Source organism: Anoplopoma fimbria, chromosome 10 (assembly GCF_027596085.1).
Source record: "Anoplopoma fimbria isolate UVic2021 breed Golden Eagle Sablefish chromosome 10, Afim_UVic_2022, whole genome shotgun sequence".
In the NCBI taxonomy this organism is placed as follows: Eukaryota; Metazoa; Chordata; class Actinopteri; order Perciformes; family Anoplopomatidae; genus Anoplopoma; species Anoplopoma fimbria.
This window is the reverse complement of record NC_072458.1, coordinates 22,864,550-22,891,438: the sequence shown is the minus strand read 5'-3', so window position 1 is coordinate 22,891,438 and position 26,889 is coordinate 22,864,550. Positions and strand designations below refer to the sequence as shown.

Below are 26,889 nucleotides of genomic sequence, written 5' to 3'. Positions count from 1 at the left end.
AAATACAAAATGCTGCATCTGCGTGTCTAATTCAGGTTAAAAATGGAACCTGATTTGACTTAAAATAACACGTCAAAGCGCTGTGTTCAAAACAAACCTTCTTACAGTTTAACCACAGAGCACATTTATAGCTCCACAACCTGCAGCTATAACTGGGAAGAAGATCTGGAAACGAAACTAAAATAACCTCCCTGAGTGACACAGCTATTTATATGTACACATACAGGAAGTTATGTCACCGTGATGCGCAGTCGGAGATGAGCTGTGAGGCTGAGGAGATGCAGAGCGGCTCCTCAACAACAGATTTATTTATTTACTTATTGTTTGTTACTCGTTTGTTTTATTTTGAGAGAAATAAAGAAGCTGAGCCGTTCTGTTTTGGATTATCATGGGTTGTCTGTGTGCTTATCTCGATTATTTATATTAAATATTTTATATATAGGGTACAATTCTATTTTACAACAATGCACATTAACTTGTTAAAAAGCTCCATGTTTGTCCTGGCAAGGAGGAAATGAAAAAAATATTATAATTTAGGCTATTTGGTATTTATTTTGACATACTCAGTCATTATTTTAAGATACTTATTCATTATTATGACATACTCAGTCATTCTTTTGAAATACTAAGTATTTTTTGCAATGCTAAGTAATTATTTTAAGATACTAAGTGATTTTTTGAGATGGTAAGAATTTTATTTGAGATACTAAGTCATTAATATGAGATAATAAGTCATTATTTTAAGACACCAAGTCATTATTATAAGATACTAAGTTATTATTTTAAGATTCATTATTTTGAGATACTAAGTCATTTTCTTTCCCTGGCAGAGATGGGCTTTTGTTTATGTATGTGTATGTGTGTGTGTGTTTGTGTTTTTATGTGTGTGTATGTGTGTGTTTATGTGTGTTTATGTGTGTTTATGTGTGTGTGTGTGTTTATGTGTGTGTTTATGTGTGTGTTTAAATGGAACAGAGTCCCTCCGACCTGCTTTAACTCTGTTGGGAGTGTGACGTGTGATGCAAAACTGTCCCATCAGCCTAAAGACCTGCTGAAGGAAACGTCTACGCTCTTATTCCAGGATGTCAGCTGTTCAGGAACTAAAGAAATGTGACAGCCAGTCAGGAACATTCTCAGTTCATCTACCAAGCGTGTGAAGCGTGTGAAGCGTTACAAAGCTGAGCAAAACTGAACTTTGGTGACCCGCATGGGGCCGTTCAGTCTTTTTAAACTTAGTGAAGACGTTAACAGTCGTCAAAAAGTTCAGAGACGACGATCAAAGTACCGATGTCCTCTGATCCAGAACCACGGAGGAGGTGCTGTACTGCTGCTCTGGGATACAAGATCCACAGTGACACACACACACACACACACACACACACACACACACACACACACACACACACACACACACACACACACACACACACACACACACACACACACACACAGCTAGCAGAACAAAAGGTGAAAAGGTAAGCAGGATAAGCTCTGCCGACAGGGAGCAGACAGAACTGACTGCAGATCAGTCAGTGAGTCCCCTCGGCGCTGACACAACACAACACGACAGTGAGCGGGGGGGGTTGACTACAGTCGGCCTGTCGGGGACTCAAACTACCGTCTCTACGCTCAGCAAGGATCCAGATAAGAAGAGGAAGGAGAGGAGACGATACAGCCAAGAACATCTGGAACAATCCGGCAAAAGTCAATTCATCTGATCACATATCAGTCTGTCCACCAACCTGTCAATCACAGTAAGCCCCGCCCTAAAGCATCCCCTGCTTTATGGTCTGTTTGACTCTAAATGGAGCATCATTTACTAAATGAACATCATGCTGTATTGAAGAAGACTTGAAACTAGAGATTGAGACCATAAACTCATGTTTACAATGTTTACTGAGGGAATAAATCAAGAGAGAAGTAGAGTCATTTTCTCATAGACTTCTATACAACCAGAGGAGTCGCCCCCTGGTGGACAGGAGAGAGAATGCAGGTTTTAAGAAAATTCCGCATTTACTTCACTCGGCAGAAACGGAGGTTGTCGCCTTGCTATACTGTGATTTCCAGTTGGATTTTATTCATCCAGTAACCTGATGTGTTTAAGTGAGAAAAGTTCTTGTTACTTGGTGCAGTTGGGGGGGAAATGTAAGGTATTTAATAGTCATTACTTTATTTTTGAGTTCATTTATTAAAATCTTTCCATTTAGAAAAGATTTTTGGAGTATGGTGCCAATCAAAACAAAAACAAAAGCAGGAATAAAACTCGTCACTGAAATCCACATTTAAACGGTTGACATATTAAGACATTATTTTAAGATACTTAGTATTTTTTTTATAAATGCGAATTAATTATTTTAAGATACTAAGTCATTATTATGAGAATATAAGTCATTATTTTGAGATTGACACATTTAAAACTGACTAGTAAACATTTTAAGGCTGAAGTATGAATGGATCTCGAGTCCGTCAGGTGATCAATGAGTCGGTCTGTTAGGAATCAATCAGACGGCACAGAACAGGACAGACTCTGACCTTATGGAAGCTGCCGTAGAAGAGTTTCTTGATCTCTGGCCCTTCGAAGGTGACCGTCTGGAACTCTCCTTTGTAGTCGTTGTTGAAGAACGTCAGAGTCTTTCCTCCGTCTGTAAAACACAGATTACTAGTTACAAAATGTAATATTTTTACGATAGGAATCTATTTCATGATTCTTGTACCGGTCATGTTTTATACGTTATAAAACAAACAGAGATAAATGTTTGGAGATCCCAGACTCACTGTCCAGGATGACTCCCACCAGCGGCTGGTTGTTCTTGTCCAGGACCTCCCAGAGGGCGAAGGGCTCCTCCGGAGTTTCGGGCAGCAGTCTGAACAGCAGGGTGATGGTGTAGTCGGAGGGCAGCCCTTCAGGATGGAGGTACCTGTGAGCCGGCAGGGAGTAACATCAGACCCGGGGGAATACACTTCTTTAATATGTTACTATGGCAACGGTGGGAGCAAGGTGTGACGAAAAGAGGTGGACTCTGTGTTTACATCAAGATGCTTGATGCTCAAACATAGTCAACGTTGATGGAAAATGTTTTGCTCATGTTGAACTTCTATTTATGAAGATATCGGCCATATTATCTGCCCATAGAATTGTTTTTGTTGCTGTTGTTTACATTCTTTATGATGCAATTTTAAAAAAATGAACTTATTGTTGTTTGTTGTGTTACAAATGGGCTACAATTGAATTTCGTTGTGCATCTCTTTGTTGCATAATGACGATAAATGCTCCGTGAATCCTTATTTATTATGAGCTCTCAGCTGGAGATAGATTTCTCAGAGCTTGTATTCCTTCTATTCTACTAAGAGAGGAGGAGCTGTCTCTGTGTACCTGGTCGGCTGAGCCAGGAACGCGTCGCTGTGCAGGTGGAAACAGGGGAAGGTGTTGAAGGTGCCGGGAACCATGGAAACGCCGGAGACGCTGCCGTAGCGATTCTCCACCAGTCCGAACAGCTCCATCATACGGAAACCTGAAACGGGTGGGACGGAGTTTTAACTTTGAGTACCACTTAAAATGATATTACAATATCAGTCTGAACATTTTATTACATTATTCGGGTTTTATGACATTTAGAACGAAGTTAAGAGCAAATTTTAGAGAATTTTCCGCAAAATTGTTACACTATTGATGCTACAAGCCAACCAAGTTTAGTCATCTCTGTTTGATTCCTGATTGGTCAATTTATTTATGAAACCAGATGTCAAAAGAAAGAACAATTAGAAGACTCACCAGCTGCTGTAAAGACTTATCTTGTGTTTCTTACGCTCTGATTTGTCTCTGATTTATGTTTCTGGACATTTCATCTGAGTTAGTAAGAGAAAGTTGATTTGTCTGTTTTATGCAAGCGTAGATATGAACATTGGGACATTTTTCTTTATAAGCAATCCATGTTTTCTACTGATTCCTTAAACTATCAGTAGCAGCATCCTTCATTCATGTTGACAAATTATGTTCGTCATCCCTACAACCTGAACCGTTATTGTTAAAAGTGCTTTTAAAGTTTTACATTTTAAACTACATTGTTTTATAAAAATACAAGATTTTAAAACAGGATTAAGGATAATTTGAGCACCATATGTACTGGTCCTGACACTGAATTACAATTATTTGGTTGATGGAATCTGCTGGTTTCTTTAAAGCGAGTTGTCGCTTTTATTTGACAATTTTGTTTAATGTCTTGAATGTTTTTTTACCTTTTGTAAAATGTCCATTACGATTATCCAGACTAAATAAAGGTTAAATAAAATAAAATGAAAATGAATAGATAATCTGTTTTTATGAGGGTCTTTGAACGTCTTGCACATCCTCCGGGTATTCAACACACTGTGTATGATACTGTTTATACAGTACAGTGTGAACTGTATAGTTGGTTCTGATAATATACGTCCAAGCCTCTGACTGTATTTGGTATCTCACTGTACTTTTTTCAACTATTCTGTCTGCATTGGTTTAAATGTCTGTTTTACGTCAAGTATTGTATATATTTTGTTTTGTGTTCTCTTTGGACCCTGGAGAGATTAACAGCCGCCCAGGCGTCAGCTCATGAGGATCCAGTTAATAAACAATAAACAATATAAAACAATAAAAAAAATGGAAGTTTCTCTCTGTTTGAAGGTTTACCTGGTGTTGTGCTGCCGCTCATCGGTACGGACGGACAGGCTGGAGAAGAAACAAAAGGTGTGTTTGATTCAGAGGAACACTTTCACTCTTTTACAACCTCAGGCCGTCTGAAGAGCGTCGGTTTTACTCACTGGCGGTGGCGGCCTCGCACACAAAGGTCACCAGCTTCTCCTCGATCTTGGTGAAGGCGTCCAGGTCGTCCACGAAGAAGACGTGTCTGTCGCTGGGTTTGCTGGCGATGCTCACCAGCTCCCCGTAGTCGGCGTCAGCGAAGCCGATGGCGAACACGATGTAGCCTTTATGGGAAATATAAAGAATGAGGAACAAGTATGTAGGCAACAAGACAGAAAGGATTTTAATGTTCATTCAAAATCAGAGGCTTTAATTTAGTGTCCGATCTTCTATATGAGCTTCTGTCGGTCACTTCCTGCACTTGTTTAATGTTCTTTTTGTTAAATGAAAAGGTAAGAAATAGACTTTTAATGTGGAGTGAATATTTACGACCATGTTGAGCAAAATAGTTCGTTTGATGTGGATATATTTACAATTTCTCTGAATGCCTGAAGTGTAAACTGGATCTCTGTAAAAACCGTAAACATCAGGATGTGACCTCTGACCTTCCATCTGCATCTCCTTGGAGACCTTGTTGACGTCGTCCTGAGATCGGCCGTCGGTGAGAACCACCAGGACGTTGGGGATTCCCCTCCTGACTCCTCCCTCCGTCGTGAAGATGTTCTCCTTCACATGCTGGATGGCTCGACCTGATTGGACGGACGATTCAAATCATTCTGCACAATGTTGAGATCATATGAACACGTTGTGATTGTTTCTCTACTTCAGAGTGTACGAGAAGGAACACGTGCTTCCAGCAGAAGGAGCAGATATTTGGACTGTTTGACAGTTTGTTTGTGTTTTTGGGTGACTTTAAGGTGTTTTCAACTGTTTAGACTAACTGTTCACTGCATCTACAAATATTAGAAACCTAAAAGAATCAGTATTGGTTTTAAGTTAATGATATATTTAGAATATTTCCTCCTCTTTATCTTGCTGTCAGACAGCCCTTCATGACGGGGAACTGAAGCCGTTATTTATGCTCTCTTCAAAGACACCAGACAATAATTCAACTCACAGAACAGGAGTTTCTGCTCTACTGCTGCCTCGGAAATCTCTAAAACAACAATGTTTTTCACTGCTTATTTTTGGTTTAGTTTACGATAACAACCCTGCTCCGGAGAAGAAACTGATAACCGAGGGATGATTTGAGTGACTCGGCCATCTCTGCTTCTTCAATGGGAGAAAGTTTAATAACTTTAAAACTGGATATTTTTCTGTCGGACAAAACAAGACCTTGAGGATGCCACTGTGAACGTGAGATGGATATTCTTTTCAAATAAATACAAAATATATATCAAAATACCTTTAAAAATTCTATTAATTTGGATTTATTTATTTATTTATGTAGAGTATATTTATATATATTATACATTATATATAATACAATTTACCCAAATAATGTTATAAATACCAAAAACATAATGATCTGTTATCAATAATGACTGTGTATTAATCACAGAATCTTTTTTCAGTTTCATGTTTGATGTAGTGACTGACACAGAGCTGCTACATGATGTTTACATCTCAACAAAGGAATCAAGAAGCACCAGTTCAGTGGAATAGAGACCCAGTGAGGACATACTCCCCAGGCCTGTGGGAACACTGGGAAAGAGATCCTTGATCACCGCTGACTGAGCGCTCTAGTGCTGGTTTACAGTCTGATAGAAGCTGAGGTGCATTCACAGACCTGCTCTCCCTGCAGGAGAAACTGACGCTGCTGCTTTGTAAACTCTGATTAATGACAACACCTCTCCCTGCTTCCCCACAGACTTCCTCTCATTACACACACACACATATATAAATACAGGCAGTGCAAACACCTTCTTATTTGTTTTACATGAATGTGTTAATGAAAACATGTTGCCGAGGACAGCAGATGACACACTAAAGCAGACCAACTCATTTGTTTGCTGTGTGTGGCTGAGCGCTCACCCGTCTTGGTGTTCCCTCCCTTGTAGGAGATCTTGTTGATGGCGTCCAGCAGCCGCTCCTTGTCGCTGTAAGAGTTCAGTTTGAACTCGGTCCGGGCGTCGTCACTGAACTGGGCGATGGCCACCTGTCAGACGACACAGGAACACAACACATTTTTCCAGATGTAATTTTTTCAATGCATTAAGAAGCACAAATAAAATGTCTTGTGTTGTGTTCAAAAGTTTGAAATTCACACATTCTGTTTTTGTATTTTGGATAAACTGACCCTTTAACAGTAGCATCATCTATAGAGAGCCTGAGACTGCTGCTACAAGACAACGTTTGTGATCAGATGTGTCCACACTTAACTCTTTGATACAACCTGCCTGATCAGATCGTGATAGGATATATTTCTTGGTCAAAGCGGCTGTAAAACGGGGGATTTTTTTGTTGCTTACTTTCCTCCCTGCAGCATTATTAGACTTGTTTTATTGAAGAATAGCTGCTAACAAAGTTCTGGTATAAACCAAAGTTCCTATAAACTCTTCACCAGTCAATCGTTATTCAAAAGTCAGTGTTGCATGTTGGTTTTTCGACTGTTTGTAGACCAGAAGATGTGATTTGGAAATTATGCACTTTTGTTTTGTTTTGTTAGTTTAAACTGTACTTTTTCCCCCTGTAACCACTGATACAAGCACAATAAAGTAACAGGGATTATTTGTGCATTTATTTGTTAAAGTGGAAATTTTGAAGTTTCATCAAAATAAATTACAAGTCATCTTCCAAAGCGATAACACAATAGTGTTACATGGACATTATTACAACATTCCTGTAAAAGAAATCCAGTACCAAGCATCTTACTGCTGCTGCTTCACATTAAAAGCATTTAACTGACTTTTATTGTGAAGGAGAGCCTGACACTGACCGCCATTGTTCAGCAAAAATGCATTTTTACAAAAACAAGACTTCATTTATTGGTGGATCAGTGGATAATGGAACAGTCAGGAGCGACACAGTAACATTCTTCAAAAGAAGAAAATTGACATGACAGTTGCCGGACTTTTGTAGGAAAACGCGAAACGAGGAGTAAGATATCAAAAACCAAATTTGTGGAAATTTAAATGAAAATCCATTCATTTTATGCAGTAACCAAATAAATGAGGTTTCCTTTAGACAGGTCTTTGTGTGCGAGCCTCCACCAGCTACGTCAGATGATTGATGAACACGTGGAGAGTGCAGGACTCAGAGGATTACCATTCAAACTCTCTTTCTTTGCTCCATCTTTCCTCCCACAGCAGCACACGACAAGTTACAAAAATACAGATTAGGAACCAGGAATACAATTCTACAATCTATCCATTCCATTTTCCGTAACCTGCTTATCCAGTTAAGGGTTGCAGGGTGCTGGAGCCGATCTCAGCTGTCAATGGGTGAAGGCAGGGTTCACCTGGACAGGCCTCCAGCCTATCACAGGGCTGACATATAGAGACAAACAACCACTCACACTCACATTCACACCTACGGGCAATTTAGAGTCTTCAATGCACCTAAGCTGCATGTCTTTGGACTGTGGGAGGAAGCCGGAGAACCCGGAGAGAACCCACGCTGACACGGGGAGAACATGCAAACTCCACACAGAAGGTTGTCCAGCCCGGGAATTGAACCCGGGCCCCTCTTGCTGTGAGGCGACAGTGCAGCCTACAATTCTACAATGCCTCAGGAAAACACCTTTTAACTTTTTCCATTCTCCCCAAAGAAACTCTCCACCTCTGGATGTTTGTTTTATAGCACTACGACTTCCAGTCACCGTTTCCATGAACCCATCATACCTGCGTGCCGTCGGGTCCGATCCGGTCCAGAGCTCCGGTGGTGCTGTACAGGAAGCGGATGATCTTCAGGAAGTTCTCGTCACCGATACTCCAAGAACCGTCCACCAGGAAGACCAGGTCCGCTTTGGCTGCTCTGCAGACTGGAGAGGACGAGGGTGAACATTTATTATTTATTGTTTTGTTTTTGTAATGAACACTTATGCTTTAAAGACAAGGATCTATTATCTTAACATGTCTCTGATTGTGGAAAACTTCATTAATGTAAATAAATGACTTCATTTAATGAGTCATAACTCTTGTGTTCAATCAAAGTGTAGATAAACTCTTTCTTAAAATAAATATTTAATATTTGGTCGACTTTCTTTTCTTTTCTTTTATGATTCAAAGCGGCTCCAACTCTAAAGATAATACATCGATTTATTCTCTGCTTTCATTTCTTTTTCATCGCAGCAACAATAAACAAAACTTGATTTTCATGGCAGAAAATCAACTTTGAAATGAAGGAAAAACTTTGATTGATTAGATTTAAAAAAGGTCTCAACTTGTGAATGGTTGGAAAAGTGTTAAACTCGTTAAAAGTTTACCAATCGATCCGATCGCTTCCTTTTTCTCCTCTAATAAAATCACATTAAAGGGTCGGCCGATGCCCCCATTGATCCGCAGACAGCTTTAATTCTTTCATCTGCTCTTCTGCAAACATTTACTCAGTAAACTGATATCCTTTCACAATAAAAGCCCAGCCGGCGGCTCACATCGATCGAGTTTTCCAAGGGGGAGAAGCGCTGATATGGATTTGTTTTAAGGTTACATAATTACAGCTTTTGTGCTGGAACCTCTTAACCCTTCATTTGCTGGTAAATGTGAAACAGAGAGGGAGAGAGAAAAGAATAAGTGGATCAGAAAGAGTGATAAAAAGATGAAATGTCCACAAAATACAGTGTTTGAGGACTTAATGTACAATTTGTTATAATTATGTTATACATGTAGGTTGAAAAAGCCAAATTTAAAGATTATAAGATGTGTTTTTATTCTCCCCTCACAGATGTACTTTAACAGAAACGTGGTGCTTAAAATAAATGTTGATTCTGTGGTGTCAGACGTGTGAATAAAGTGAATTATATGTTTATGGAGGTGATGTAAAGGATCCAAGTGTCACCAGGTTTACATTTCAGACATTTCAGACTTTCATTTTTAATTACCCCTCTGGTGAAGATCTATCTCTGTAATTCTATGTAATCTATGTGTGTGTGATCCTTTGAACTGCAGTTCTTCACACATATATATAAATCTTTGAGACTGTTTTTATATTCCATCATTTAGTGTGTGTGTGTGTGTGTGTGTGTGTGTGTGTGTGTGTGTGTGTGTGTGTGTGTGTGTGTGTGTGTGTGTGTGTGTGTGTGTGTGTGTTGTGTGTGTGTGTGTGTGTGCTTCAGACGCATCGCTGTGCATGAGGAGAACAGTTAAAGGGTATTTAATCTGATTTTAAAGTCTTTTAAACTGTCGACATCATAAGTCACTTTGTGATTTATTGGAGATGAAATGTGAGCAGAGAGGAATCTAAACTAATTATCTCTGTCACTTTATTTATTTATATATCAGGAGATAAAGAAAAAGAAAAAGGAAGGAAATCACTCAGAAAAGCAAAGCAGCTTTTCCGTCGGTTATTTCTGAATAAACTAATTGTTTATGTGTCTTGTATTTATTTTATTTATCTTTTAATACCCTTCCCGAGGGTTCTACCTTCACCCCAACATAAAGGGTTCTACCTATAACCCCCCGTGAAAGGTTCCATCCAGAACCCCTTTCCCAACTTCTAAGGGTGCTAATAGGAACCAACCAGGGGGTTCTAAAGAGAACCTTTTTAAATGTCAATGGTTTCATCTAGAACTCACAAAAGGGGTTCATCCCAGGACCCTTTTATATTGCAAAGGTTTCATCGACAACCCGCAAAGGGGGTTCTACCAAGGGCCCTTTAGTACTGAAAGGGTTTCATCTAGAACCCTAAAGGTCCCGGGCTGATGTGGAACAGTTATGGTTCTCAGTCACAGTTTTTGGGGATGTGTGAGCTGGAATGTTTTGTTCCGTTTTAACATCCATGTTTTCAACAATCCTTAAAGAGAATAAAGTTCTTTGGATAAAAAGGGTTCTTAATGGAACCCCTCTTTTCTTACAAAGAACACTGGAAACCCCTTTATTTAAGAAAGGGTTCTTCATATGCAAACGGTTTCTGGGTAGAACCTCAGCCTTTCAGGAAGAACCACATATTCTAAGAGTGAACTTTAAGTTATTTCTACTGAAAAATATGATGAAACTGAAACAAACAGATCATTAAAAACCAACATCAGGATATCAACAATAAAGAACATCAAACCAGCCGTTACCTTCCTTAGCAGGGGGATTGTGGGTAGCGGCGTGGTGGTGGGGGGCGTGGTCGGCTTCGGGGTCGGGATGGGAACTGAACAGAGAGAATAAAACAAGACGACCATGAAAACCTGCAATCAACCCCCCAAAATTAAACCTCCCCACACACACACACACACACACACACACACACACACACACACACACACACACACACACACACACACACACACACACACACACACACACACACACAAGGTGTCAAATAACTACGTTCCGCTCTGTGGTTTCAGCTCCTCTATAATTTGGTAAATTGATCACAGTCGGCCGCCGTGGAAATCAAACTCCAACCGTCTCTGCTTTCACCTCCTTACCTTTATGATCTGTTGCCCCCCCCCCCAACAAAACACACACACACACACACACTTTACACACACAGTTTACACACACTGTTTGGGCAGTAAATCTGCTACCTGAGGCTGTGAATTACTCGTTAATGTCAGGCGGGGATTGTTCGGTAGCGAGTCGTTTGTGGATTTCATTTGCATCAAAACAAAGCAGTAAATTATTTTGTGTTTGCAGAGATACAGTTCAGAAGATGAGCAGCTTTAAGCTAAGAAATACCTGCCATCACTTCCTGTCTTTTATCTCTTTGGTTATTTCTATTCTTCAGCCTCTCTTCTCTTAGTCTTGTATTCTTTTCAATTTACGCCCTCAAATACAACACCATGCATAAACATAATAACTCTATTACAAACTATAATGCTGCAGAAATGATGCTCATTTGATTGGATGCCGGAAGCAAGTTTCAAGTCAGTGCGAGCTGAATGTTTTAATAGCGTTCTGATGTGGACCCAAACAAAGAGGATCATTAAACCGCTTTAAAAGTTTTATTCCTTTTAGTTCAGGTTTTGTTTGCACCATAAACATAAGCTGCAGGCTCATCAGGATCCATTTTCCAGAGTTTTTTCTTGACAAAACCAGACAGAAGTTGCTCACAAATAGTCGTATAAATTTACGGTAGGCTTAGTGTTTATACATTTATCAGTTTATTGCTCCTTTTCTAATGATGTGCCTCAGGTTTATGAGATTAATGGTCATAAAACGTACCTATAAGTCTAATATTTACACATAACCCTGGTATTATTCCATACATGTGTATTTGTTGTTGTTTTTACTAAAAGAAAGCTCTCCTCAACAAGTAAAACCACCTCGTTTGTGTTCTGGGTTACACTAACTTGAACTAGCTTATACCTGTTAATAAAGCTACATGTCGTATATAAAAAAAAAAGAGTTATTGTTACTCTTTTGCCAACTGGCGATCAAAGACATGATGGACGACTTTCTTTTTTTATTTTTATTTTTGCTATCCAATATTAAGGCGATTTTAACTAATTTAGGACTAAGACGTTATGAAAAATATACTCTAGAATAATCAAGAGATGTTTCTGGTTAACATCCAGTTAAATATATAACATTTTTTTGTATTGCTAGTTTTCTAAAATGTTGTATATAAATGATCTTATTAAATATGTGCTAATTTTCATAAACTTCCAGAACATAAATCTAAACATTGGATGAAGCCAAGTTCAACATTTTTGCTTCATTTTGTTGACATATTAAGGGATTAAGCTTGTTTACAGAGGGGATTTTAGATATTTTTTGTATCACTCCATAATTCTCAACAGCCATAAAAAACATTTTTTATCTCCATGTTTTTAGTGATAAATGTTGTATAAATCAGGCTATGAATGATGTCTGAACAAACCCCTCTGTAGAAACCTTCAGGATATAGAGAGGAATGAAGCTGTAAAGTTTGGTGTATGTAAGAGCTACTGAAGTGGAGATTTATGGATCAGAGTCTGAGAAAAAACTCATTTAGAGAAAACGTCCTTTAAAGAAATGTTTAGTTAAATTACATACATGTTGAAGACACTACAGGTGAATAGGGTAAAAAAAATAACTAATAGATATCAACATGAAACTTCACCAGATGATTACTGACATTAAGATGATTATTTTTTGAATTACAGGTTTTCTGAAATGTTATGTTTAAATATGCAAATGAGGCATTATCTAATGGTACTATTGGTGGATTTAGTCGTAAAATAAATGTTTTCTTTGCACCAGTCTGAAAGGAGACGTATAATTAAAGAACATGGGCTGTCGAACATTAGAAAACGTGTTGGTGTTCTGTAATAATGAACGAGAAGAAAACCTCAGCCCTCCCCCTCCCCCTCCTTCCTCCCTCCTTCCTCCCTCCTCCTCCCCCTCCTCCCTCCTCCTCCTCCTCCTCCCTCCTCCTCCTCTCTCCCTCCTCTCTCCCTCCTTCCTCCCTCCTTCCTCCTCTCTCCCTCCTTCCTCCTCCCTCCTTCCTCCTCTCCTCCTTCCTCCCTCCCTCCCTCCTTCCTCCTCTCTCCCTCCTTCCTCCCTCCTCCCTTCCTGGGTCTTGATTAGTGTTTGCGGCTGCAGAACAAACGGCTCGTTCTTAAAAGACGAAAGACGACTCATCTCTCCCACGAGCATTAAACATGTTTTCATGTCGTCTTTCCAGTCTGTAGTGAGCTTCTTCTTACACACAATGACAGCTGACAGCTCCTGTAAGAGTGTGTTTGTCTAAACGTGTTGTTATCATGACACATGCATGAGTGCATTTCAATTAGAGCGTTGCACAGCGTTCGGAGGAGGTAAAGGACTGATGTTTCAGTGGTGAATGGATGACCTCACTTAATAGACAGTCATGGTGTCTATATGCAAATAATAGGTGTGTCAGCATCTCTGAAATGTCAGTCTGAAAAGTCAAATTTCTCCTTTATAACTGATAATTACAGACAGAGAAAGATGCTTTCATTTACGTCTACTCTTTGTTTTACAAATAGATATGAAGGGTTTTCTTTTTCTGATGGATGGACACATTAAATGTTAAGCTAAATTTGTGTATTTCTGGGTTCAAATCTTGTATAATCTTGTTGTCCAGTTTATACGAGATTAAGCGACACATTCTTTTGTTAGAAATGATTACAGAAAATATCCAAAAATGGAACAGTAGCCACATTTCCTGCGTGATCAGAGTAAGACGTTGTGTTCTTACGTGTTTTCTCGGTGGCGGTGACGGCCGGGCCTTCGCTGCCGTCCTGCAGCTGAGCGTAGACGCTCATCTTGTACTGCGTGTTGGCCTTCAGGCTGTTGAAGCAGTGACGGTTGGATCCTCCGCTCAGCTTCGTCTCCTGCTTCTGACCGTCTGCAGAAGGAATTACAGAGATCACCTCGTTAGCATTCTGGAAGAACGCTGCTCTGATCATGTGTTTTGTGCTGTGGGGGGAATGTTTTTTATTTGGACAGAAATCATCACACCAGCTGGTCACCAGAACTCTCCCTGGAGCTCCTGGTGCCATTTAAATCTTCATTAAAGAGTAAAAACGTCTTTTTCTTCTTTTTTTTTTACCAGAAACAGCAGCTCTCACCAAATACACCAGACCAAACAAAAACATTAATTTTACTGTGTCGCAAAACATACTTAATTCAATTTCATTCACAGAAACTGAATAAAACTCACCAAAGACTTGATTCGTCTCTCCAATTTCTTCCACAATCACCAACTCTGGTTTGATTGAAATAAATCCTTAATTCACCGTGTTACGTGTTAGAATATCAGGAGAGAAGCGAGAAGAAGATCAGACGTCAGAGAAGCAGCTAGGAAATTAATAAAGTAATATTCTCACATCTAATCTGGGGGATTTAGGGTTTATTTGACAAAACCAGAGTTGGTGATTGTTTGAGCAGAAGAAAGTGTAACCAAAGACGGGGTTTGATGAGTTTAATTTTGTTTCAGTCGAGCTTGAATTTAGAGTGTTTTTTCACAGTTAAATTAAAGTTTTTGTCAGTGGATTTGTGGTGTATTTGGCAAAATGAAAAACGCTGTTGTTTCTGGGTAAAAACAAGGGATTTTACTCTTTAATAAAACGGTAAATCTCTGTATGGTCCTAAATGTTGTGATGTTTTCCCTGATTATTCAATTTGACATCCTTTTTATATCCCTTAAACACACATACTAGACTCTTCTGTCTGCTTCTCAATACAATTGCTTCATCGGTTTTCTAAAGATTAGAATATTTGTTCAGGAAGTGCAGTTAGTGACAGTGTGGTCTCCATGGTAACGTAGCTCTAAGAAGCTTGGTCCAGTTATTGTGTTTCAGGCTGAATAATTGTCCTTTGAGGTGAGACAGAAGAAGACTGGACTTATTGTTCCTTTAACAGAGTTAAGATTTATGAAAAATGCTTCTTTTCTCTGCGTCATTTAAAACAGTTGTGCGTCATGAAGACGACCTCTCTGTTAGAAAGGTTGCTTGGTTTCCTCTGGACGTTCTACATGTGGTTTATAATGATGATGATTATCTTTAAATATAGAACCGTTTCCTGACTCACGCAGTTGTTTTCTCTTTTGAAGTGTTTCAAACGTCCCTCAGGCTGTTTTTTCTGTTTGTGTAAAACTTATAATATAATAAAACTCAGTCAGAAGGAAGTGACAAAGCAAATCCAATTACTGGAATAATCAACGAGTGTTTGTTGTTTTTTGTTTCTCTCCACGCCGGCAGTCAGAGTCGACTGGAAACCTGTCAAATACATTTATAGGAAAAAAGTTTCCTCAAAACACAACGTATTCACTTTGTACGACTTCATCACAGAGGGCAGGGGGACATTTGAGTTAAAGACTCCCGAGGCGATCACTACAGCTGGAGTTTACAACATCCACGTTATTTAAATACTGCACAGCTACAAAACTAAATGCTTTTATTTTGAAATGCAGAATGCATTCAGGGACGAGTCAGGTTTACTGCTGCAGGAAGGAAAACTCTAATATTCACTCTTGTATCTGCATTTAAATGTCAAACAATGAAATGAATGAAATCATTTTATTAAGCCCGAAGAGCTGATTCTGCAAAATATAAAGCTATAAAAAGCTAAAACATGTCAGTGGTTTGCTTCCCACATTGATTCCAACATTTGGCATCCCCTCCAGACAAACCTGCGTTCTGTTTCGATGTAATAAAGAAACAAATAAAAAACTTCCACCCGAACTTGGTGCAATTTCCACTGAAATGCGTTCAGTTGATATCAAAAGATGAACTTCCTTTCTTCCCATTTTTCAATAATTCATATTTTTATTTATTTTTTTGTCATAAGGCTTTTATAAAATCTAGAGAAAGCACCTGCATTTGAATCATTTTTTGAACGCAATGACAATTATTCTCAATATTGGAGTCGGTGTTGTCTTAACACAAAAAATCTGTGCAACAATTGTGTAAACAATAATATAAAAATACTCAAAATTTACTTATAATCAGGAAATTCATTTTCAGTGTTTGACAATTTCTGATTCTTCGAGCTTAAGAAGGAAGTCAGTCAATATTAAGAATGTTTTGAAGTTTGATACGCAGCAATAACTAAATTAAAATACAGATTTAAATCACATGAGTTTGTGGGAAAGATTATTTTTTATTATGTTTCTTTAATTTGCAAAGTCAAATTGACATTGTTCTGCAATTTGGATCTTAATCTTTAAAGAAACAGGACGTTATTATCATTCACAGAGTCGATCTCTGTTTAATTTGAATAAAACACGTTCTGTCCTCCAGCAGAAACTCTTCCCTCTTTTTATCAACCATCAACACCAAAAGCAGGACGACTTCACATAATGTCCCTCTTCATCCTGCAGCGGACACGTTTCTCCTGTAATTTATTTACCAGCTGTGCAAACATAAATCCTCATTTGGCTCCATTATGTGTTGATAGAAGCGATACCTGGGAGCTCCCTGAGGAAACACACGGGCGCCGCAATAATGTTGGGCCTTTCATGTGCCGTTAATGATGGCGCTGCTGTTCGCTGGAGGCCTGGAGGTGATGAATAACCACCATTACAGGCTTCCATTTGCTGGATGACGGCTGTATTAAAAGTCAATCTGAGCTCTGAGGTGGCGGCTGAATGCTGGACGAGTGCGATGGAATCGGGGGGGCACACCGTCTGTTGTTTGATGTCATTCTTTGTGTGTTTATCGCTTTCAAACAAACGGGGAAAAATACTCAATTATTTCTGTCGGAGCTGAACCCCACTGGCTGCTGGGAATCCGAAAAAAAGACTTCCATAATTGCATGGTTGTCTTATTATTGGGTGACTTTGGTGCAGAGTCGTCTCTGACAGCTGAAGTCGGAGACAAATACATTAAAGTTACTTCTTAAAGATTTTAATAAAGAGTCTGGAGGTCATTTTGAAGTCGGGTTAAAGTTCCTAAAAGGGCTGATAGAACTCTTTTGTGCAGAAGCTCAGTCATTTTCCCTTCAAAGTTCAGAATTTAAATTTTATATAAAGTAAGATGAAACCGCTCCACAACGAACAGCAGGAACACTTGTATAAAATACTAAAAATCTAGAATTTTGTACATTCAATGGTGTCGTAACTTAAAGTATTCACTTTTCCCCAAAAAGTGCAAAAAACAGAATCACACGGCACCTACATTTTCTTAGAAACATAAAAGTCAGTCAAGTTTAACAAATGAGAGGATGTCGGCAAAATTGGGGGAAGTACATCTCTTCTAGGATTGTGTACCAAAAGATAATATAACTGCAGGATTTCCAGTCTGTTTCTTTCTGTAACCAGAAGCTCCCTCATATCAGAGGTGGTCAACATTGAATGACTGATATCTGATATTTCATAAAAGGCCAACTCATTCATCAGCTGTCACATTGAGTCCATTTGACAGGATTAGACAGACAACAGTGGAGGAGGTGAAACCTGACCGGAAAAATAAAGAGTTATTGTTTGTTTCAGCATGTGTTATGTTTGTGAGGGAAAGATCTATTAAATTGGGTGAAAAATAAAGAAAAAACATGTCCAGACACTTTTGGCTGAGTCACCAAAGATGACTTAAAGGGCCAGTGTCGAATACTAATAAGTATATTTTATTCAGTGTTTAATCACCTGAAAATGAGAGTTGTTGTGATTTTGTTTCCTTAGAATGAGCCGTTTATATCTTTAGATATGTTTCACTGCTGTTTTACTACAGTAGCCCAGAACGGACAAAACAAACACTGGTTCTAGAGAGAGATTTTCAAAGTTAAAGCTCACTGGGAGAAGTTTCAGTTGGTTGCAATCTGCAACCTCACCACCAGATGGCGCCTAAGCAGACACACTAGACCTTTAAAGTGAGATATTATGTCTGTAGTTTCATATGTTGTATGTTTTGAGTTTTAACACGATCGTTCTGATGGTCTGATCACCTGACTGGAGTTAAAGACACCTGCTCATTCGCTTTAAACACAACAAAGGTTTGAATATCTTACGTAAAGTTATTTCTCATTTTTCTGTGGCGTCTTTCAACAAAAGTTAAGCTAAACTTATCAATTTCTGCTCGTTACATGCTTACAGACTTTTCAAAATAAACTTCAGATTTCACAGGAAACAACTCAGTGAGGTTTAGGCAACAAATCTACTTAGTTAGGTTTAGGAAGAGATGGGGGTTTTTGGTTAAAATAATTATGGAAGTGCTGTAATTGAAGTAAGTAAGTTACGTGATAAATAAATCGACGTTAATCTAGTTTCACATGGGAAACGAACAGCGGTGAAAGATGATAGTTTGTTTGACCCACCCTGTAAATGCTTTAGAGGCTTATATTTTATTCTTTAAAGATTACGTGGATAAAATACCAAATACTTTTAATGGATATCTATGAATTGCGGCGCATTATTTTTCGTAGGTATTGCTACGAACGCTGGATGAGAGCAGCCTGAACATAACAATGTGTGCGTGAAATTCTGAACTTCTCATACATTTATTTATCATTGATTTTCCACTTGAGACTTTCTTAGTATTCCTTTCTGAGATACACATTTCACACTCCAACACACACAGTGAAGCACTTGTTTTGATTTTATTATTTCTATGAAGCGATCGTCAGAGAACAGCTGACAACAGGAGTTGATCAGAGAAACCTTGAAGATGAAGAAGAAACTCATTCTGTATATTTTTTCTTCCTGTTCTCTTTGAGGCTTAGCCGTCAGAAAAGACAACGAGGCGTAATTACTGTCATTCCTGTAACAAGTAAATCTCCCCCCCGACACACTTGGCAGCTATAATATCGACCTTTTGTCTTCCTTCTCTGAGTTTTACCTCACGAAGCGTTTATGAATGTCAGCCGGGCTGAACGGATCTGCAGCCCGGCTCGTCTACAGAGCGGCTCAGTGTCTTAAACCTTTAAGACTCTGATGCCAAACAACAATATCTTTGTCATGTCAGAGAAATGGACACTCTCTCTGCACTGCATACTGAAAACTCCCACTGATGGAAGAATGTATGAGTCTGCATGAGACCCCGACTCCTACTAGCACAGATATGCAGCGTAGGAGGTCAATGGGAAAGAACCACAGTAGAAGGTAGAGTATTATGTATTCCACTCTCATGCACATTTAGAGACCTTCTCAGGCAGTAATGTGGCAAGAGAGGACTGAATGTGTGCATGCATGTCATTTGCATACATCCAACCCCCCAAAAAATAAAAGTCTGGGTGATCTTTAATGTCTCAGACAAAAAATTGTCATGCAGCCAGACCATTAAAGCAACAAGACAGGGATTTTTTTTAAAGGAAACTGAGAAAATCAATGCTACTTTTGTCTCTGTGTCCACTGAAGACAAAGGTCCAGTTAAGCTTAGCTTAGCACAAAGATTGGAGGCATCAAAATTGGTGCTGGTCATTTTTATTTGTTTGAGATTCTGCATCTGCAACTTCAATGCAAAATGATCCTTAACTGGTTCTGTTAAAAAAATGTCACATGTAAATGTGCTCATGAGATGTGTTTTTGAGTGAAAAAGTAGCTTTTTTGTTTGACACAATGGTTTCATGGGTAGTTCACATGTCTGGATTTATTCTCAGGATTTTCTAGCTCCACAGCAGTTTGGGTGAAATGCTGCATACCTGAACCCCACATGGGTGGATGTTTGTAGAGTTCAGGGTGTAGACAGAACAGTGTTAGTGTTACTGCTGGTGTTGGCGTACTCACTGAGCAGAGACTCAATCATCACCCGGTAGCTGCTGGCGTGTCGGTGAGGCTGCCACTGGGCGCAGATGCTGCTCATCCTCACCTGGTAGGCGTTGAGGTTAGTCACCCCCAGATACACTGCAGGACGGAGGAGACACAGTGGAGTTATGGAGGGGAGTGATGACTGCAGGTTTCACATTTATATGAATATATAATATATTATAATAATAATTCTAACAATTGCTTCCTATGCAGTGCACAAAGACCAAACAAATGATGTTGAAGAGGTACTTATAGCAGAAATGTACCTGCTCAGGATGGTCAAAATGCAGATCACATTCCATGTATGCACTGCACATGACAGATGATATAATGTTTTGTTTAGTTTCTTCTTTTTTAAACCTGTGATGCATGCAGGAAAAAACACCTCAACATTCAGATCTGAATACTGACAGACTGACATGTTTAGAGGAGGAAATCTAATCTGGGTTTCTAAAAACGAGAGATATGGTCTTTACCGTAGAAGATCAAACACAAAAGCAGGATTCTCCAAAAACACGATGATGAACAGATTGTCAACGCTAGAGCACTCATCGACACATGCTGAGAAATATTCTGGATTATTCTTCCTGATTTCTGAACACATTTGCCTACACTGCAAAAAAGATGCGTCTCAGTGGTGATTTTAAAGATTAAACGTCATAGATAGTCATGTGGCTGATATGCTTTGACTACAAGGGGCTAGCCACCACAGCTAACGTTAGCATTAGCATCACATTTGGGGTCCAATTATTTTATGTATGTGTAGTTAACATTAGACATTCTCTGTTTGGATAGGTTTGAGTCGTGTGGAGTGGACATGGGTCGATTTAGAAGGAAACTCAATGTCAATGACAAAGATGGAACAGGGCAGCCATTGCTGACTTTCAGTTTTACGCATGTTTTAAAGCAGTTTCGTGAGAAACAATAAGTGGGTAGTGAGGCTTATTCAAAATCATTTCTCTCAGTCACAGTCACCTGTGGTCGTTGCTACAAACAAATCACACATTATTTCCACCATGACTTCCTCAATATAAGTGTCATGTAAACGGAATGCCCACATTCCACATTGCAGAATCAGTAATCTCTTTTAAATCACTTCTTAAAACACATTTTTATAGATTGGCTTTTATGTGATGTCGTCGTTTTATTGGTTCATTTTCATTTGGTCTTGGTATTTTATCTTATATTTGTTTACTATATTTTACCATTATCACTTGATTTTATTTATTTCATTATTTTATTATTTTATTTGTGTATTTGATTGTCACTTGTTATTTCATTTTGTTTCTTATGCACTGTCTTGCTGGCTGGTCTGTCAAAGCACTTTTTAAAAGGTGCTATATAAATAAAGTTATTATTATTATTATTCTGATATTTTCTCCGACAGAAATAGCGGTGCTGGAAATAGCGTTTTTGTCACAAACTCTAGGCTGCTTCTGAAGTGGTAAAAAAGGCTTGTAAGCATTCTTCTCTACACGCTGCTGTAACAATTAAACTGTATAAAACTGCAGATCCAAAATGACAGATTTTATTTTTAAAAAGCGTGCCCAGCTGGACACCAACGTTATTTAGAAAGAGAAAAATATAACTTCACTGACGCTGACAAACAATCCCACACACTCTCTATTTATGTAAATGGGTAGTACGCATTTTCATTGTCACGCTCCTGAAAGGCCTCACTTGTTCTGAAACACGTAATGCATGTTTCTAGTTGGTGATGTCCTCGTCCATCACAGAACAACTTTCACTCCCTCTGACAACCGTTCAATTACAGCAGACATCTGTGTGGCTAAAATGCTAAATTGTACACAGTTAAAACCCAAAGCTGAAGTGAAAACCTGGAGCTCCAGTCTGATTTTAACAACTTTGATGAGGTCGTTTGACTCTGAAGCATCGGTCCACTCATCTCCACTTGTCCACTGGCCTAGTTAACATTCTGCTGAGCACTATGACACACTTCCTGTTAGCTCCCAGGATCCCATCGGCCTCATCCTATCTTCCACCCATCTCTCCATCTTTCTTCTTCCTCTCCCCCCTTCGTCTTCAGGTTTAGCCTCCTTTCTCACCCAAACTTGTCCTTCAGATCAACCAAGAAGTGCCTTATTGGCATGCAGGCGGAGGAACCTCGGGCTCTGATGCAAAGCGACGAGCATGCGATTCATTCAGAGCGTCATGTTCAGGCATTAAGCGGACTCTTGTGTTGAGAGCTCTTAGCCGGAGAGACATGAGAATGTCCTGCTCAAGGACACTTCAAAAGCACACGTGGTTCTTGTCGTTCTCTTTGGTTCGGGCGGCTGTGGCGTAGTGGAGAGCAAGGTAGTTCTCCAATCAGAGGGTCGGTGGTTCGATACCCGGCTTCGGCAGTCCATGTGTCCTTGGGCAAGACCCTTAACCCCAAGTTGCTCCTGAAGGCTTGCCATCGGTGTGGACTGGATGATGAATGTTAGTTAGAGTCTGATGGTGGCACCTTGATGGTAGCCTGTCATCAGTGTGTGAATGGGTGAATGATATGTAATATACTACTGACTGTAAGTCGCTTTGGAGAAAAGCGTCTGCTAAATGACTGTAATGTAATGTAATGGTTCAAACCAGAGGACCCTTTCGGTTTCAAGAACAGCTATTTTAACCAATAAGCCAACCGGCGGTAGAGTGGTTAATCATCATAAAGGAGAGGTGGAAATACAGACTCCTACTCCAATGATCGCACTTGTGATGCACCTATTGATCCAGAGGGAAGTGTCCACGTCCCCCGTGAGACAACTTAAATCTATTGCATCTGCAGTTCATTCTAAGGCTGAGGCTCAATTAGGAGAAGTCTCCATTAAAAAGTGTCGGCTGCTTCTCTGATTAGATTGCAGGAGATTGTTGGACAAAGACGGCGATGACGAGCTGAAGAAACGATCAGGTTCAGAGAATTAAGTTACAGACAACAAAACCACCTGAGAGCAGTGTTAGTCGGTACGATGAGAGCTCATCACGATGTGGACAAAGATGGATTTGCATTAGCTTTTCCTTGAAATATTATACTCGATGTGGTTAAATTAAATTAACTCATCCTTTATTTTATTGAGTCCTAGAAAAACAGTTATTATTAACAAAGAGAGAGACAGATACTGTCAATATAGTTGCACAATGTATTACACACCATCATTGTGAAAAAATAAATATTAGAATTTCTGAAAGTTCCTCTTCATAATGTTTGGTTTTTCATGGTTAAACACACAAAAAAGAAATATTTGTCAGCGACACGGAATATGTTTGCATATTGAAATATTTCAAATCCAGCGAGAAATTCACTTTGTTGGAAAAAGAGACAGACAGAAATGGCCCCAAAGAATATTTTCGTAGTCTGTGGTAGCCTACCTCCTGTTTTACAAAGACCAGACAAAACTCTGTGTGTACAAATATACGTCTATAAATCACAGCAGCTACAACGTTAGCATAGCCTAGCACTGATCAATCCAAACTCCATTCAGAAAACAAGCATTTTAAAAGTGGTTTGCTTGTCTTCTTGAGAACGAACCTGACAAAGCATGAATTAAAACTTTTTTAACAAATCTGCTAAAATGTATTATATTGTTATTTCGGCATCCTTTTTATCTGTTTATTACAATTAAATCACAGAAAATTCTGTTTGTTTTAGGTTCATACCGACATAGTAACGGACATAAACATAACAAAAACATATTTTTGATTAAAGGGGATCTTTAAGGAACGACAGAGTGGTTAATTGTACAGTTTACCATGAACAACCTGTGACTTCGCCAACGAAAACACAATCTAATCAATACCATCTAAACTACTATCCATTCTTAGTAGAAAACAGATAAATTAAATAGGACTTTGGCACTAACTGCTGAAAACTCTTTCTAGATCGTATCCTGTAATTAGTTTCTGCCACGAGAATCAGATGGGTATCAAAGAATTAACGCCTCAAGTGTTTGACTGCTGATTCTAATTGGTGGAAAAAAAGACACTTTGCAGATGCATCAAAATAAATCTCTGTAAAAGCAGCTGAAAGTATCAGAGAGGTCCAGTGAAAAAAATAAAACCAGCATTCAGCAGCTGGGCAGCGAAAAATAACAAAGAAGAGATGAAGAGTTGATGTGATTGTTGATGATGACCAGAGGTGGAAGAGTAGCAAAAAACAAGTCCTCAAGAAGAAGTAAAAGTGGTAAAGAAAATAACTACTTGAGTAAGAGTACAAAAGTATTTAGTGATAAAATTACTTGAGTAGAAACTAACTTTGAACTGAATGAAATGTCTTTAATTTGATGGGGAGATGAATAAATTGGGATGGAACATATATATATATATATATGTATATATATTGCAAAAAATAAACAAGAAATTCATACAAAATTAAAAATGGCCGAATTTCGGTTGGGTTTAGAGCATTGCTTCAAGAGACTTTATTTTAAGTCTACATATGATACATGTGTCTACGAAATTTGATAAATCTAGGTGAAACGTACTGCCAGGGCTGCTTAGTTGAAATTCTGTAGGGGGCGCTATCGAGCCGACTTGCCACTCTGATGCATTAAAATCATATCGGGTAACTACGTACCTGATATACACATATACACACATACTTTGCTGATAAGACTCTTCTGTGCTATCTGTAGAAAAACAAAAACTATCTTTCTGTTCAGATTAAAGGTGAAACATGAAGGAAACACTGCTCTACAAGAGGAAAGTCCGGTTTGTTTTGTGTGTGTGTCGTCTGAAAGAAAATGTGTGATTTAAATTTTGTATTTTCCAACATGCTGAATGGTTGAAGTTCTTTTATATATCTTATCTACTCACAGGTCTTGGCCCTCCCTGCCAGAGCCTCACTGGACCCGGTGGTGTAGGAGGCGATGACCTTCACGCTGTACTCCGTCCCGCTCAGCAGGTTCACGATCAGCATGGTGTTCACGTCTTCCCCCACGAAGGTCTCCAGAGCTGGTCCTGGAGCTGCAGAGGGGTGGGGCGGGGTGAGGGGGTGAGGATGACATGAGTGAGTTCAGAGACGATCATTAACTTCAATTCCAGTGAGGAGGAGAAGGATGGAAGATAACGACCAAGGGGAGGAAAAGAACCAGAATATGAGAGAATCTGCAGGGAAGATGTGTGTTTCTACTATTTTAGTTTTATAATACATTTGATGAGAAGAAGCTTTCTGTTGGGTTCGATATTCGTGTTTGGATTCATTAGTATTAAGAATATTAGATAATATAGAATAACTGAAACCACTTAATTGCTCTGATTTTGTTATCATCAATGACAGCAGCTCAAGTTGTCATCTCTGTGTTCCTACATGCAGCGAATGCATTTTCCTTTTCATGCTTTTAAACCTTTTAGTTACACAAACACAATACTTATTTATATATATTCTAATAGGAAAATGATTTTGGCATGAACTGCTGCTACTTTAGAGTCATCTAGCTCTGATTTATGCTACGATGAAGGTTAAACAGGTGTCCTTTAAGCATTTAAAAGCAGAATATCTAAAAAAAAAATCTGTTATATTTGTTGGAGAAATTCAACAATAATCCAAAAGGATTTTTCATGTCAATAATAATAATAATAATACATTTTATTGGTATAGCGCTTTAAAAGGTACTCAAAGGCACTTTACATGATAAAGACAGAAACAATAAAATAAATACAAATGTAAACAAGGCAGAGATATGTAGTATAACAGAAATAAACAAAACAACAACAAGAAAATAGACATACATAGCTAGCATCACAGGTTGAAAGCAGATTTAAAAAGATACGTTTTAAGTGCAGTTTTGAAAGTGGCTAGTGATGTCATGCACTGAATATCCTCTGTGGAACATGAATTTAAAGTTGATGTGAGGAACTTTTAACTGGTCCTGAACCAGTCTCAGTTTACAGTACCACTTCTGTCCACAGGGACCGCCAGAATCAACACTAAATGAAAGATCCTCATAGTAGCTTTAAACTCCCCAGTAGAAATATGTAACATAAGTTTCATTTCATTGGTCCAGCTTGTGTGTGCACATTACCAGAGAGCGGTTGGTAGACGACCCGGTAGCCCATGGTGGGAGAAGGAGGCGTGTCCCAGCTGATCCTGAAGCGGTTGTACCATTCCTCTGATACACGCAGGTTCTTAGGAGCTGAGAGAGGAACTGAGCAAAAGAGAACATAACTGATTTTAAGTATTGAACTGAATTAATGTACACATGTAAACCTCGATGTCAATGCATTGTACTCAACAGGAGATGAAAACATAGAATAATGGATCGTGCATTTGTGTCTTTTAAAGGAATTCATTTGACCCCTTGGATCCAAATGGGTCAAATAAATGGTGATGAAGAAATTGAAGACCCTCCATCTGGACTGCAAACTGGGATAGGGATATATATTAAAAAAGTGAGAAATAAGATCAAGAAACAGACGGAGAAAATCAAGATAATAAGAGACGAGAGCAAGACAGGAAGTGGAGATGGGAAGACAGAAAAAGAGACGGATGACATGAAGAAAAAACCCATCTTTGCATAATAAAAGTACAACATTGATATAAAGTAAATTGAATGGAAAACCAAATCTATTAATTAAATACATCCCAGATATGTAAGTCCCTGCCTGCCAGAATGATGAAAGGAACTGTCAGAGGAAACGTACAGGGGGAGGGAAAAAGAAAAAAAACGATTCGGCAAGAGGAAGATAATGAGGAAGAGTCAAAGGAGGATAACATTCGATAAGACTTAATAGAATCCAACAGTCAGCACATAAAAATGTCCCGTCGTCGTTACAGTCAGAGAGAGAGCGATATTAAACCCAGAAGAGTCATCACCCACAACTGGGACACAACTTTAGAAAACTAATGTCTGTGGATGGGATTGATACTGTATTTCATTTTTTCAACCCGTCTGTGCACTCGCAAACATTAGTTTCCTCTCTGCAGTCCATTACAGCTGGATGGATCC

General features: G+C 38.9%; 1 protein-coding gene across 1 annotated transcript in view; it reads right to left on the bottom strand.

Annotated features, from left to right (window-relative positions):
* LOC129096972 (collagen alpha-1(XIV) chain-like) overlaps window positions 1-26,889 on the bottom strand; it is a 148,222-nt gene that overhangs the window by 38,931 nt on the left and 82,402 nt on the right. The window contains 13 exon segments of the mRNA XM_054605647.1: window positions 2,533-2,642; window positions 2,776-2,918; window positions 3,374-3,512; window positions 4,664-4,702; window positions 4,795-4,959; window positions 5,281-5,424; window positions 6,710-6,833; window positions 8,518-8,657; window positions 10,889-10,972; window positions 13,970-14,119; window positions 19,931-20,047; window positions 24,758-24,907; window positions 25,966-26,088. Of these exon segments, the coding sequence (XP_054461622.1) occupies window positions 2,533-2,642; window positions 2,776-2,918; window positions 3,374-3,512; window positions 4,664-4,702; window positions 4,795-4,959; window positions 5,281-5,424; window positions 6,710-6,833; window positions 8,518-8,657; window positions 10,889-10,972; window positions 13,970-14,119; window positions 19,931-20,047; window positions 24,758-24,907; window positions 25,966-26,088 (1,628 nt within the window).